At 42.7% G+C, this 14,292-nt stretch overlaps 1 protein-coding gene across 1 annotated transcript; it reads left to right on the top strand.

The window, feature by feature from the left end:
• Nucleotides 1-4,876: 4,876 nt before the first annotated feature.
• Nucleotides 4,877-13,889, top strand: LOC134356468 (chymotrypsinogen A-like). Its single transcript, XM_063067425.1, has 7 exons — nt 4,877-4,988; nt 5,097-5,206; nt 6,933-7,012; nt 7,318-7,399; nt 9,831-10,011; nt 13,508-13,641; nt 13,728-13,889. The coding sequence occupies exons 1-7, from the start codon at nt 4,877-4,879 to the stop codon at nt 13,887-13,889; spliced, it is 861 nt and encodes a 286-aa protein (XP_062923495.1).
• Nucleotides 13,890-14,292: the final 403 nt, after the last annotated feature.

Below are 14,292 nucleotides of genomic sequence, written 5' to 3'. Positions count from 1 at the left end.
AGGAAAGTCGCGTCTATGAAGAAATCCTTCTCCAGAGAAGTCCCTCCCAATTGAATGTATAAATCTGTTGGACTTTCGAATTTACCATTTTAAGAACTGTGTTTGACTTTACTGCTTTAAGAACTATTTTCACATTTATCGCTTTAAGAACCAGGCTTGTTTACAAAACAGAAATGCACGGTACACAAGGGAGCACAAAGGATAGGTAAAACAATGGTTAAAGGGCAGAAAACAAAGATGTTGATTTTTGGGTTTGAATGATAGTGTTGTCCCCTTTGCTGTCTCTCTCTTGATTCTTTATGCCTGCAGGCATTCTGTCAAAAAGCAGTAAACAGAAACTGTAGTTCCTTCCTTTTTATCCAAACTTTTAACCGGAGCACCAAGTGAGATTCAGAAACTGAAGGAAACATATTTGCTTTCACAAGTTTTGTTGTGGAGCAGAAATTCTATAGAACTTTCTCAGGGGAGTGACCATAAGCCCATAAGACACAGGAGCAGAATTAGGCTAATTCAGTCCAAATGGTCAGCTCCACCAGTCCATCACGGCTGATTTCATATTCCTTTCAACCCAGGAATTCTGCCAGTTTTCCACAGCAGACCTAAGGAAAACTCACATATGTACTGCATCAACCAATGTACACTATGGAAGTGTAAAAATAATGTCTCATTATTTGTCTTCAAATAATCAAAATATATAAGAAAAGAAGCAGATTAGCAACTTTCTGTTTGGAAAGGAACGACACTTATTGGTTCGTTAACAGCACAAGAGATTCAGTATCGTAGGTTATCAAATAGCTGCAGAGAGAAAGCTTCCAACAGGTAACTGGATACATGTGACCTTGTCTTATGTAAATAACCGGTTTCTTGCACAACACTTCAGCAAAGTGGAAAATAGGAAACTCTATTCTGTTTGCTTCAGCAGAGCCCAACTCAGGTTTTCCTCTAATTATTAGAAGTTTTAAACAGCAACTTCCCTTCAACCATTCAGTTCTGGAACCAACCCATACAACCCTAATCACTACCACAGCAGAGAAATGCTAGCTATGACCACTTTGACCTGCAATTGCATTTTTGTTGTAGTTGTGATCTTTCCTATATCATCTACGTTTTTCTTGTGAATGTTGTGTATGTCTCGCCTTGTCCCTTTGACACCGTTGCAACCAAGTTTTCCATTGCACTCGTGTTTGCTTTTTATTCAGAGACACAGCACGGTAACAGGTCCTTCTTGCGCTGCCCAACTGCACCCATGTGACCTGTTGAGCTAATGAACTGCATGTTGGAACGTGGGAGGAAATCGGAGCACCCAGAGGAAAGCCAAGCGGTGACGGGAAGAACATGCAAACTCCTTACAGACAGTGACAGGAACATACCCCTTATACATGCACTTGGGCATAAACTTAACTTTGACTTAGACCCATGTTAATTTACTTCAAGCATCACACACCAAAGTTGCTGGTGAACGCAGCAGGCCAGGCAGCATCTCTAGGAAGAGGGACAGTCGACGTTTCAGGCTGAGACCCTTCGTCAGGAACTTACTTCATGTCATGAAGTAATCTCTGGACTGAAGAAGGATTTGAATAAAAACCCAACATGCTGGAAACTTGGGAACTCAGGCCCCTTCCAATGGAAAGGGGAACAGCTCACTCTCCATGAGTTTTTCCAACATTTTCCGCTATGATTTCACCTTTCCATCTTCTGCAGTTCTTTTGATTTTCATCAAGCATTGGAATATATGCCTGTTCAAGTGCTGATGATAAAGCTACCAATAAGTGGGGTTGCTAATTAATAGTTTTAATCAAATAGTGCATGAAGTAGAAATTCTGCTCTGTCAATAGCAGAAGGCAAACTGATTCACACACCATTGTTCTGGAACTCTGCAGCCCTTTCCAGATACCCACTCCACTGTTCAGCTGTGTGACGGCTACATGTGAAATAAGACAGTGGCTTCGTTTCTAGTCTTCTTTTATTGACATTAGCCCAGGATTTTAGTTGCATATGAAATAAGACGCAAACAACAGGAATTCTGCAGATGCTGGAAATTCAAGCAACACACATCAAAGTTGCTGACGTGTCCTGACGAAGGATCTCGGCCTGAAACGTCGACTGCACCTCTTCCTACAGTTGCTGCTTGGCCTGCTGCGTTCACCAGCAACTTTGATGTGTGTTGTATGAAATAAGACAGTTGCTTTGTTTCTAGTCTGCTTTTATTGACATTAGCCCAGGATTTTAGTTGGGCCTACACTCATCACCCCCTGCATTGGGGAGATTTGCTCTTTTCGACTGCAGGAATTCTGAAGCTCTGTTGCTAATCCAATGCCCTGTAGGCAGTAGAATAAAGTGAACTTCAAATCATTCAGTTGCTCTGAACTGAAATATTGCTTTCATCCGTTGGAGATAGGAGCAGGCATGGGTACTGTAGGCACTTATTTTGGGAATTGCTCATGAAGTAATGGAGGGGAGGAGAGGTGTTACAGCCAGGATCAGAAATGTTTGGGATTTTCCAGTGCCTCGCTTCCCCAGAGCAGGACAAACCAGCAGACTGGGCCTCCCTCAGCTTATCAAAGTTTATTTCTTTCAATATTCAAGATTGTTTATCACCATTCTTTGGTACAAGTGTAAAGAAGAACAAAATGATCTGGATCCAATACAGCTTTAAAAAGTACAGGAATGGGGATTGGTATTGAAATGGGTGGCCACCGAGAAATCCTGTCTGTTGTAGTGCTCGACAAAGCGGCCCCCCTCAATCTCCACCAGGTCTCACTTGGTGGGTTGAAGGGATGGAGTCCAAGCTGGAAAGTGATAGGTGAAACCAGGTGCTGGAGAGGGGATGAAATGAGAAGTTGGGAGAAGGTAGGTGCATGATGTAAATAGTTGAAGAAGAAGGAATCTAATTGGAGAGGGCAGTAGACCATGGGAGAGAGAGAAGAAGGAGGGGCACTAGAGAGAGAGGTGATGACAGGTGAGGAGAAGAGAAGGGTAAGAGAGGAGGCCATGGACTGAAATGTTGGAATGGGAATGGGGATTGGTATTAAAATGGGTGGCCACCAAGAAATCCTGTCTGTTGTAGTGCTCGATGAATCGGCCCCCCCCAATCTCCACCAGGTCTCACCAGCATAGTGGGGCTTTGACATGTTTGAAACACATTTGACTCTGAGGGGACTTGATAATGTGAATGTGAAGAGGATGTTTCCTTGTAGGAGAACCTCTAACTGGGGATCGCTGTTTAAAAATACTCTTTGCTCAATTGAGAAAGAGATGAGGGGAGATTGTTTTCTCTTTCAGAAGGTCATGAGTTTCCAGGACCTTCTACCTTAAACAGTGTTGGAAACAGAGTTTGGTAATATTTTTAAGGCAGTGTTAGATAGATTGTTGGTAAGCCGAAGTTTAAAAAGTTACTGCAGGTAGGGTCATTCAGATTAGCCATAATCATAAGGAACGGTAGACAATATCAAAGGGCCGAGTGGACTACTAGTGCTCCTGATTGGTTTACGAGTAAGTATTCTTGGTACTATATTAGGTGAATCTAAACACCTATTAAAATGGAAGTTAAATGAAAAACAGAACTGTAAGGACATTTTCTCATATGTACAGGGTATGATAAATATTATGCATGAATTTTATGTAAGAAAACTAGCTTTCTTTATAAATATCATTCTTTGTTATTTATGACACTCCCACTGTGTGAAACCCAGGGGTTCGTGTCATCAGAAACATACAACATCCAAAAATAATCTCTAAAAAATGTAATTCAATCCAAGGCAGTCATCTAGATCTCTCCAGCTTCACACTGCATGTGAGAGTAGAGCAAGTTTCCAGCTCAGTTCCCTGACCGGGAGAAAGAGAGAACTCAGAGGGCCACGAGTGAGGTACATTAAAGGTTTGGGAAAAGACGTTGAAAGTGCTTTGAAGAAAGTGTCACCAATAAGTTAATGTGAGACTTCAGTGAGATTGTTGAGGCTGATCATTTTAGGCCTGTATGGCAACAGTACGTTTAATTCTGATTCTCAAAGACACCTTCACTTCATTAGGTTTGCATCCAGTCACTTCCAGTAATTCCGCCCCCCTCCACTTTCTCCCTTTTTCGCATTCCCCATTTTGACTCCCCTCTTCTCTTAATCTGCCCATCCCCTCCTCCTGGTGCCCCTTCTCCTTCGCATTCCCATGTCCACTCTCCTCTTCAATCCGATACCTTCTCCTACTGCCCTTTGCCTTATCCACTTACCACCTCCGAACTCCTCACTTCATTCCCGCCCTCCACCACCCACCTTCCCCCTCACCTTGGCTTCGCCTATCACCTTTTAGCTTGTACTCCTTCCCCATCTTCTCATTTGGCTTCTTCCCCCTCCCTTTCCAATCCTGATGAAAGGTCTCAGCCTGAAAGATCGACTCTTTATTCCTCTCCGTAGATGCTGCCTGACCTACTGAGATGCTCCAGCATTTTGTGTGTGTTGCTAGGTGACTGTATACTGTATGTCTCCGGAGAGTTTAGCAGTTACCAGGGCTGAGGCCGGCTGATTTGGTCTTCCAGAACAATCTTTGTATTTTGCTTACTGGATCAACAAATGGGGGTGGATCGGAGCTTCACTGAATGTGAAGACACTGATGCTCGGAACGCAGCCACTGAACTGCATTGACCTGTGCAAGTGTTTGCCGGCAACTCATTGTGATCAAGTGCTAGAATGCAGAGAGCTGAGAAGTTATGTGTCAAAGACCGTATGTGCCTTATTTGCATTTGTTTAAGATATTTGCCATTTTTCCAGAGTTTGAACAACCTTGTATAATATTTGTTTCCTTGGAAAAGGAATAAGCAACATATGCTGTCATTAACTTATGCACACAGAGCATTTTTTATTCATGACTTTGAAGTGTAAAGTTCATGGCAAATAGACCCTATAAAACCAATCATCAGTCTCTTAAAGAATGTTATAAGCTCACCATGGCGTTTCTGTGGCTTCTCTCCTGCTCCGCTTTCATTGGAGTCACTTATGGTAATATCACTTGAAATTAGAATTCTACTTTTAACCATTGGAACGGAGGGTGCCGTGTTGAATGCAATAGGCAACATTTACATAGAACAACTGCTTCTCTCCACCCAGGTGCAGTCTGCGGATCTCCAGCCATCACCCCGGTTGTGTCAGGCTACAGTCGAATTGTCAGTGGTGAAGAGGCTGTTCCAGGATCCTGGCCCTGGCAGATTTCCCTGCAGGTCAGTTAATGTTACCTAGTAAGTTATTTGTTTTTGTTATTTAGTACTTATGGTTATAGAGAGACAACATGGAATAGGCCCTTCCAGCCCTTCGAGCCACATTGCCCAGCAACCCCCGATTTGACCCTAACCTAATCACTAGACTCGCCGGCTGGTGGCATAGTGGCATCATTGCCCGCTTTCAGCGCGAAGGGTCCCGAGTTCGAATCCAGCCGGCTCTCTTGCACACTTTCCATCCGTGCTGGGTTGAACATCGAGCTAGCAACTCGGCCTCGTAAAAATACGAAAGCCTTAGAACTGTTGAAATTGCTACAAAAGGCCAGATACTTCTGTATTTATATTGCATCCTGTTTGGTTAATAGACACAGTAATGGGCAATACTTGCTGCTCTTCGCTCAAAAGGGGAAGTTATATGAAGAGCTTTCTCTGCTCATCCCTGTTCCACAGATTAAAAAGTAAATATGTTTGCATTCCAGTGGCATTTCTTTAAATAATCCTGTTTTGGTTTTAGTCACCACAACTCTCAAAAAAATTATCCATTTTCCTAATTTTGAATATTAGAGAGGTTTTCCTGAAGTGTCTTTAATTGAACTCAGTACCATTGTTTGGGGTGCACAGTTTCCCTCTCTGTCCCACCCAGTCTCATCTCTTTCACTCTCTCTCTCTCTCTCTTTCTCACCCTCTCTCTCTGTCTCACTCTCACTCTCTCGCACTCTCTTTCTCACCCTCTCTCTCTGTCTCTCTTGTTTCTGTTTTATCTGTCCTAATATACGTTTGTCTGTTTTTATTTAACAAGCTTCACGTGAATTACTTTCTTAAAACCTTGATGTAATATGTACTTTCTACAATATACTACTAAATCACTATTTATCTTCAACAAATCCAAGCTGGTTATTCTTAATTAATGTATGTCTGAATTCTTACTAATTGTGGGAAATTATAGATTCTCAGAGTTGATCCATAAATGTCCTCATACCAGTTGGTTTATGATTACTTGGCCTATCTTTCTCTATCTTTTGATTAGTAATTCTCCAGTGCTAAATGGCAATTTGAACACTAAGATTACATTATCCTCCTTTACAAATTATTTCAACTGCATGGAGCTTCTTGATTCCTTCATTTTAGAACTGCTCCCTTCCTGCAGTGACATATCCCTCTGTGTAGCATCCAGATTCTCATTCCATTAGTACTTGCATCATATAATCCAGTGCTTAATATCTTGCTGCCATTTCATCTTGCACAATTCATCTCCGTCTCTCCTCTCAGATTGGTTCCAGGCTCTCTTTACTTTAAATATTCTTCAGGAAAATATCTTATATCCCCATAAACTTCCTTACATTATCTTTTATTCATTTTTCAAACTCCCTTTAAGCAATTCTTATCCAACTTTTCAGATTTCCACATCATTTTCTAAATCCCACTTAACTGTTCTTGGTATTACAGTATTAGCCCTATTTCTCATCATATGTTTCATTTAAAATTAAAGTTTAGTTTTACAGTAGTTATTTAATGCATCTTTAGAACTTCGTTCTTCAACGAATTTCTTTGAATTCATGATCCAATGACGTTTGATAACTTCCTTGTTATATTATGAGTCTTGTTTCCTTTTACCCAATTTGCAATCTGGAGTCACTGTCAACTTTCAATAAAACTACTTCTGTATGGTGGAGAAAAACTTAAGGTGTTTTTATGGTAATACTGAGCATCCTTTTTCCTCGTGTAACAGACTGACTCTGGTCGGCATTTCTGCGGCGGTTCCTTGATCAATGAAAACTGGGTTGTCACCGCTGCACATTGTGAAGTGAGGTAAGTCTTAACACCTACAAAGAGAGAAAGAAATGTGCTGGTGAATCATTCTCTAATTCCTGAGGGATGATGCAGCTTTAACTGATATTTTTGTTCAAAGTTATATATGAGGCAAAGAAAAATTGCTCTTGTGGGCATGAACATTGACCTAATGAGGGAAGATCCTTGCATGAATAGTTTGGGAAATCGTTGACTGGAAAGTACAATTTTCCCTCCACCCCCACCACTGATGAAGCTTGGAGTTGCTGGTATCTTGCAACAAGCAAACTCTGTCACTGCTTTTGTTTTTCTTTTGTCACATACAGTACGAACGACTTTGCTATTGTTGGTGCCCATGACAAAAGCTCAAAAGCTGAAGCCAGCCAGAAGTCCATGTCCATTGCTAAGGTACGTATCTCCCTGTAAAACTAGGAATTTGTTTGAATTCAGGTCAAGTTTAGGCTACAGTACTGTTAGGATCCAAAATGATGTGCAGAGATGGATGCCATACAGACAGGACACAGGATCTTAGTAAGGGGTGTCCAACACCAAAAGTGGTTTCAATCTCCAATATGAATATGCCTCACCATGATAAACTTCATAGCACCAAGAATAGAATCACAAGATATCAATAACAAGCAAAAGCAAGAATTATTTCAGGTGCTGACGAAGATGATAAAAGATTATTACACGTCACTTCCCTTAGGCATTGGGGCCCCAGTTTTAATCAGATTAATTTTCCTCTGCACTAGCCTCAATACCCTGACACATGCGCCTTCCAGCAATAAATGTTACTTGCAGTGTAGTAAGTGAAAAGACAAACTCAGTCATAAGTACAAACATGAAGCAAACAGATTAGACATTTCACATTGGAATGCATGACTCTCTGGAAATGTCAATGCTGACAAATCATTAGGCTCACAGCCAGAACAAAACGAGGTCAGTCTCAAGACTGTTGAATACTTATAGCTTGGAACCAACAAAATAAACTAAAGTCTTATTCCTATCTCACTTATATCAAGTGAGAACTAACTTAAGTCATTAATGCTTGGTATTATGGCCATGTTAGATCAAATTAAAAGAGAACACACTATTAGCCCTATTACAGTTTTTCTCAGTCGCTTAACCACACGGTCAAAACAGTAGCCACATTCTCTAAACAGTCGACACAGGCTGCAAAGGACTAATTCATTGTGCTAGACTCCTCATTCTCACTGCAAATTACACTCAGCAAACCAAAACAATAAATATTTGCAGCAAAAGTGAATAATTCAATTAAAACAGTAGCACACAGCATTACATCTCTAACACATATCAGTGATCACTGGGTAATCACTGCAAAACACTGGCCATCCTTCTCAAAGAGGCATAACATGATCAGTGTAGTCAGTTGCACATTGTGATGCTTGGCGCATACTATGTATAACGCCAGAGATCAGGACACTTTGTCTATTATTGTAAATACTATGATTACAACTCCAATCTTGAGTAAGAACTTTGAAGGATCAACAGGATGAGAGGCAAGAATGCAAACCTACACACACAGTCTGGAATCTCAACTGTTGTTACATGAAAGTCAAAGACAAAATTGCCCACACCTTTAGGGGAGAAAAATCATTCATCTCTGATAACAGAAATGCCGTACAATAATGGTCCACTGATCTATTTTGTCCCCGGTTTGGCCTCATGTTTTCACCAACATCACAGCGAATGTGCTCCCTAGCAATGCACCCACTGGGATGCCAAATCCAGCCCTGGACGTCTGCATGGTGATCCTCAATCATAGTGTCCATCAGCGTCCTTTGGTCGGAATAACGCCTGCCATCTGCAGGAAGGGAAAAAACCCAGGAGAGTTGAGGAATGGGGAGTGCGGTGAAAAGAGTTTCACGGACATGGATAGATAAGCCTGAAACCAGCCAGTCACTGCAGATGAATGGTGGAAAGATATATTGTCCCACATGATGACATAGAGTGGCCATTGATCCTGGTGTCCTGTTCACTAAGGGTTGCCTGTAAAACCCATCAGGGAATTTGATAATGTGTGGGTCGGTATAAGGTCCAGTCTTTGGGCTGTATGCCAGAATGTCAGTGTCTATATGACTGCACACACGGTAATGTTTGAACCTCTCTGTCCTGATAGCTGGACTGGCACCTTTTTCTCGACATGATTCATCCTTTGTCTCCTTGTCCTAGATAAGGTTGGTGTATCAACAGATTACCAACGATTGCTTAATCTGTTGCAAAGCAGAGCCATTTTGAGTAAATGATTTGGGATTGATTGCTGACACTTCTGAATGATTTTTGCATCTTCTTTTTGTCTTCTGACCACTGTTGTGTCCTGGTATCGAGCGGTTTGCAAGAAGTTCATTAACATTTGAGACAGATGTAGATGCAATGAGAAATGGTTGCCTTATTGTGCTGAGGTGATTGTTTTTTTGCTCATATAGAGTTTAGAAATGAGCACATGAACTGCTGGCTTGATTGAAGTGTCTGGGCAACTAAAAAAAACTAATTATCTCAGAAAAGTTAATCAAATTCAGAAAGGAAAAACTGAAGATGTTTTATACAAGACGACAGCACCAGTGTAATGGTAAACCACAGAATGCTCCACTTATTTCCACTTCCAGCTTGTAAGTCTATCTATTTTTCTTTAAATTGCTGACTTGGTTTTCTAATGAAGGGCTTTTGAATTCTATTTTGAAGAAGCAATTCCCCATTCATGAGTGCAGCTCCATTGACATGAAATCCAGGAGAGTCTGAAGTTATCGGTCTCAAGCAAGTGCCAACTGTAAAAGATGAGTACTAGGAACAGCCGTCATCCATGTTCTCTCTGTTACAGGTCATTACACACCCCAAGTGGAACCCATCCACCATTAATTATGATCTTTCTGTGGTGAAGCTTGCAACCCCCGTTCAGTTCAACAGTCATGTGTCGCCAGTCTGTCTCGCCGCTGTATCTGATAACTACCCAGAGGGCATGATGTGTGTCACAACGGGATGGGGAAGGACTCGTGCTTACCGTATGTCAGTTCAAAACTTTACAAATTACAGTGTTGCAGTTCCGAGCTCTGTGCCTTTGTACCCTTACCCTGACAGGGAGCAGCGGATAGATTCCCAAGATGATTGGCAATCTGAAAGGTTATGCTATGAATAATACTTCATGGCTGCAACAAGTTTCTCTGGTCAAGGAACAGGATAATTCTGTTCATCAGAGGGATATTGTGGGCTTCTACAACTAATCCACCGATAGGGTGTTCACATTGTCATATAGATTGGAAATGGGTCTTTCTGCCCAATTGGTCCAAGCAGACTAAGGTACCCCATCCAACCTAGTGCCATTTGCCAATGTTGGCCCATAACTTTCTAAACCTTTCTGATCCATGGACCAATAACCTTCTAAACCTTTCTAATCCATGGTCCCATAACCTTCAAAACCTCTTTTATCCATGTGTCATAACTTTCTAATCCTTTCCAATCCAGGTACCTGTCCAACTGTCTTTTAAAAGTTGTCATTATATTTGCCTTACCACTTCTTCTAGTAGCTGATTCTGCATAGATACCACCCTTTGTGGAACAAAAAAGGTTGTCCCTCAAGTTTCTCTGAAATCTTTCCACTCTCACCTTAAACCTATGCCCTCTTGGTCTTGATGTCCCAACTCTGAGGAAAAAGACGGAATACATTCACCCTATCTTTGCCACTCATGATTTTATACCTCTCTATAAGATCATCTTCAGTCCTTAATGCTCTAAGGAATAAAGTCCTAGCCTCTTCAACCTCTCCCTATAATTCATTTATTCAAATCCTGGCAGCATCCTTATAAATCTTTTTTACACCTCTTCCAGTCTAACAACACCTTTACTGCAGCAAGGCGACCAAAAATGAATACAATATTCCAAGAGCAGTATTACCAGCGTCCAATACAACCACAAAATGACATGACTTCCCAACTTCTCTACTCATTGGCCTGAGAGACAAAGGCCAGTGTGTCAAAAGCCTTCTTCACCTCTTCACCTACCTGTGACTTTCACTCTGTTCTACACCACTCCCCAGTGCCCTGCCATTCATACAACTCTCTGTGGTTAAAAAATAACAGAGGAGAGATATTCATTAAGGACCATGCCTGCCTCCTGTGGCTCCACACAAAGATATGTTCTTGTGATCTTTGAGGGGCCTTATTCTGTTTCTATGTTAATATACATACAATCTGTGTAGAATTTTATTCATATTCTCTGTCAAAAATCCCTCATTCCCCCTGTTTAACCCTATATCCCTCCAGAGAATTGCTTGATCCCAGCTGCTTGTACCTAACCTATGCCTCGTTTTCTCCAGGGTCAGGGCCTCAATATCCCTCATTGTCCAAGGTTCCGTACTCCTGCCTGCCTTGCCCTACGCTCCAACAGGAACATGTAGGCTTTGAGATCTTACTAGATCACTTTTAAAAGACTCCCACTTACCTGTGGGCTCTGTGTCAACAAACTACCTACCCCAAACAATCGTTGCAACCTCCTGTCTCATACTGTTAAAATTATCCTTGCCCCAGCTTAGAACTTGAACCTGTGGACCAGTTCTGTCCCTTTCCATAACCCTTTAAAAACTATTAGAAATATAGTCACTGGTCCCTAAGTGCTCCCTCACTGTCACCTTCCCAAATGTAGGACGAGTTTTGCCCCCTCCATTGTCGGGCCCTCAGTCCACTGCACCAATGACCCCTCCTCCCATATCCAATCCTACACCTTCTCTTGGACATCCCGCTCTGGTTCTCTGCCAGCTCCAGATCTTTTCATCTCTAATTCCCAACGAAATATCAACTGCCTCAATTTCAGCACTCCTCTCCTCCTCCTCCAGTCTTACTCCCTCTGAATGCACTGCCCTCCACTCTCTCCACACCAATCACAACCTTACCAGCAAACCTGCAGTCAAAGGGGGAGCTATTGCTGTGTGGCGGACTGACCTCGACCTTGCTGATGCCAGTCGGAAACTCTCAAGACACCTCCTTGAAAAGGACCATATTCTGGACCGTCAGTGTCACCATCACTGATCTCATCAACTTTGTGAACTCCCATTCACTGCCACCAAACTTATAGTTTCCTTAACCCGCAATGCTTGTTTCTACCTTCTACCCAAGATCCACAAACGTGACTGTACGAGTAAGACCATTGTCTCTGCCAACTCCTGCCCCACTGAACTCATGTCCACATACCTCAACTCCATTATATTCCCCTTGGTTCAGTCCCTTCCCAGATCAACACAGCCACACTTCTCATGCTCGCGATCTCCTCAATAATGTTCAATTCCCTGCCCCGACCGCCTCATTTTCACCATGGATGTCCAGTCCCTATAACTTTCTATCCCCCATCAAGAAGGCCTTAAAGTTCTCTGTATTTTTCCCTCCAAAGGACCCAACCAGTTCCCCTCCACCAATACCTTCCTGTCTAGCAGAACTGGTTCCCACCCTTAACAATTTCTCCTTTGGTCCCTCTCACTTTTTCCAAACCCTAGGGGTAGCCGTGGGTACCTGTATGGGCCCCAGCTACGCCTACCTTTTCACTGGCTGCGTAGAGCAGTCCATGTTCCAAGCCTTCTCTGGTCAAACTCCCCAACTCTTTCTGCACTACATTGACAACTGCATAGATGCTGCTTCACACCTACATGCTGAGCTCATCAATTTCATAAACTTTGCCTTCAACTTCCACCCTACCTTTAAATTCACTTGGTCCGTTTCTGACACCTCCCTCCCCTTTCTCGATCTCTCTGTCTCCATCTCTGGAGACCAACTATCTACTGACATCTTTTATAAACCTGCTGATTCCCACGGCCATCTTGACGATACTATTTCCACCCGATCTCCTGTAAAAACGCCATTCCCTTTGCTCAGTTCCTTCACCTCTGTCGCATCTGTCCCAGGGATAAGGACAAAGAACGGGGTTTCTCTTCCTCACCTGCATCTCCTCCATTTCCCGGACATCCACGTCCACCCCATCTTCCTGCCACCTGAACAAGGATAGAGTTCCTCTTGTCCTGACCTGTCACCTCATGAGCCACTGCACCCAACGCATCATCCTCCACAACTTCCGCCGTCTGCAAAGGGATCCTACCGCCAACACATCGTTACCTTCCCTCCACTCTCCACATCTTCAGTGGGATCCTAGCACCAAACACATCTTTACCCCCCCTCCCCCACTATCCACGTTTCATAGGGATTGCTCTCTCCATGATTCCTTTGTCCATTTAGCCCTCCCCACTAGTCTCTCTCACATATCCCTGCATGCAACAGAAATGCTACACCTCGCTGTTCACCTCCTCCCTGTCCTGGAAAGAAAAGCCTTATCCTGGCAATAGATACAGTGGAAGCACAAGAATTGAGAAAAGGGAGACAGGCCGGAAAGAGGTATAGTCAATCAATAGGCCTATAAAAGGTTTCTAATGGCTGAAAATATACCCTTTTACTTTCATTGGAGTATGACCCTTAAAAAAAAAAGCAAAATTGATTGAAGTATCATCTAACGTTTCCACAGCTGCTAAACGACCTAACAAACTTCAGCAAGCTGCTCTTCCTCTCCTCTCCAACGTGAACTGCCGGAACTACTGGGGTAGCAGTGTCACCGATATCATGATCTGCGCTGGGGCAGCTGGTGCCTCATCTGGCATGGTATGAAACCTTTTCAAAGTACTTCAACCTCTTTTAAGTTGCAAAAAGGAAATTTGACCAAGTCTGAGGCTGTGACTTGTTTACAGGATGACTCTGGCGGCCCACTTGTCTGTCAGAAGCACAACGTATGGAACTTGGTTGGCATCGTTTCCTGGGGCAGTGGCTATTGCTCCACCAGCACTCCTGCTGTCTATGCCCGCGTGACGGAGCTCAGGGACTGGATCGATAGCACCATTGCTGACAACTAAGTGCAAAACAACATGTGAAATGCAAATGAAAATAAATGTACTTCTTCAACATGAATTCTAAACCTGTGTTGTTCTTTAAGGCCTGTCTGGAAATATAAGTTATTAATAAATCTAAGTAATATATGAGTTATAGGGAAAGGGTGAATAAGTTAGCAGCATAGGAGAATGTGGGGGGATTTGCTAGAGATGTACAAAATTATGAAAGGTATAGATAGGTTAATTGCAAGCAGGCTTTTCTCCCTCAGAACACAAAATAATCTTCAGATGCTGGGGTCAAAACAACATTCACAACACGCTGGAGGAACTCAGCAGGTGAGGCAGCATCTGTGGAAAAGATCGGTCGACGTTTCAGGCCGGAACCCTTTGTCAGGACTGTAGGGGGAAGGGGCAGAGGCCCTATAAA

The sequence above is a fragment of the Mobula hypostoma genome, chromosome 14 (assembly GCF_963921235.1).
Source record: "Mobula hypostoma chromosome 14, sMobHyp1.1, whole genome shotgun sequence".
In the NCBI taxonomy this organism is placed as follows: domain Eukaryota; kingdom Metazoa; phylum Chordata; class Chondrichthyes; order Myliobatiformes; family Myliobatidae; genus Mobula; species Mobula hypostoma.
Note: the sequence above shows the minus strand (reverse complement) of the source record. Positions and strands in the feature narration are given on the sequence as shown.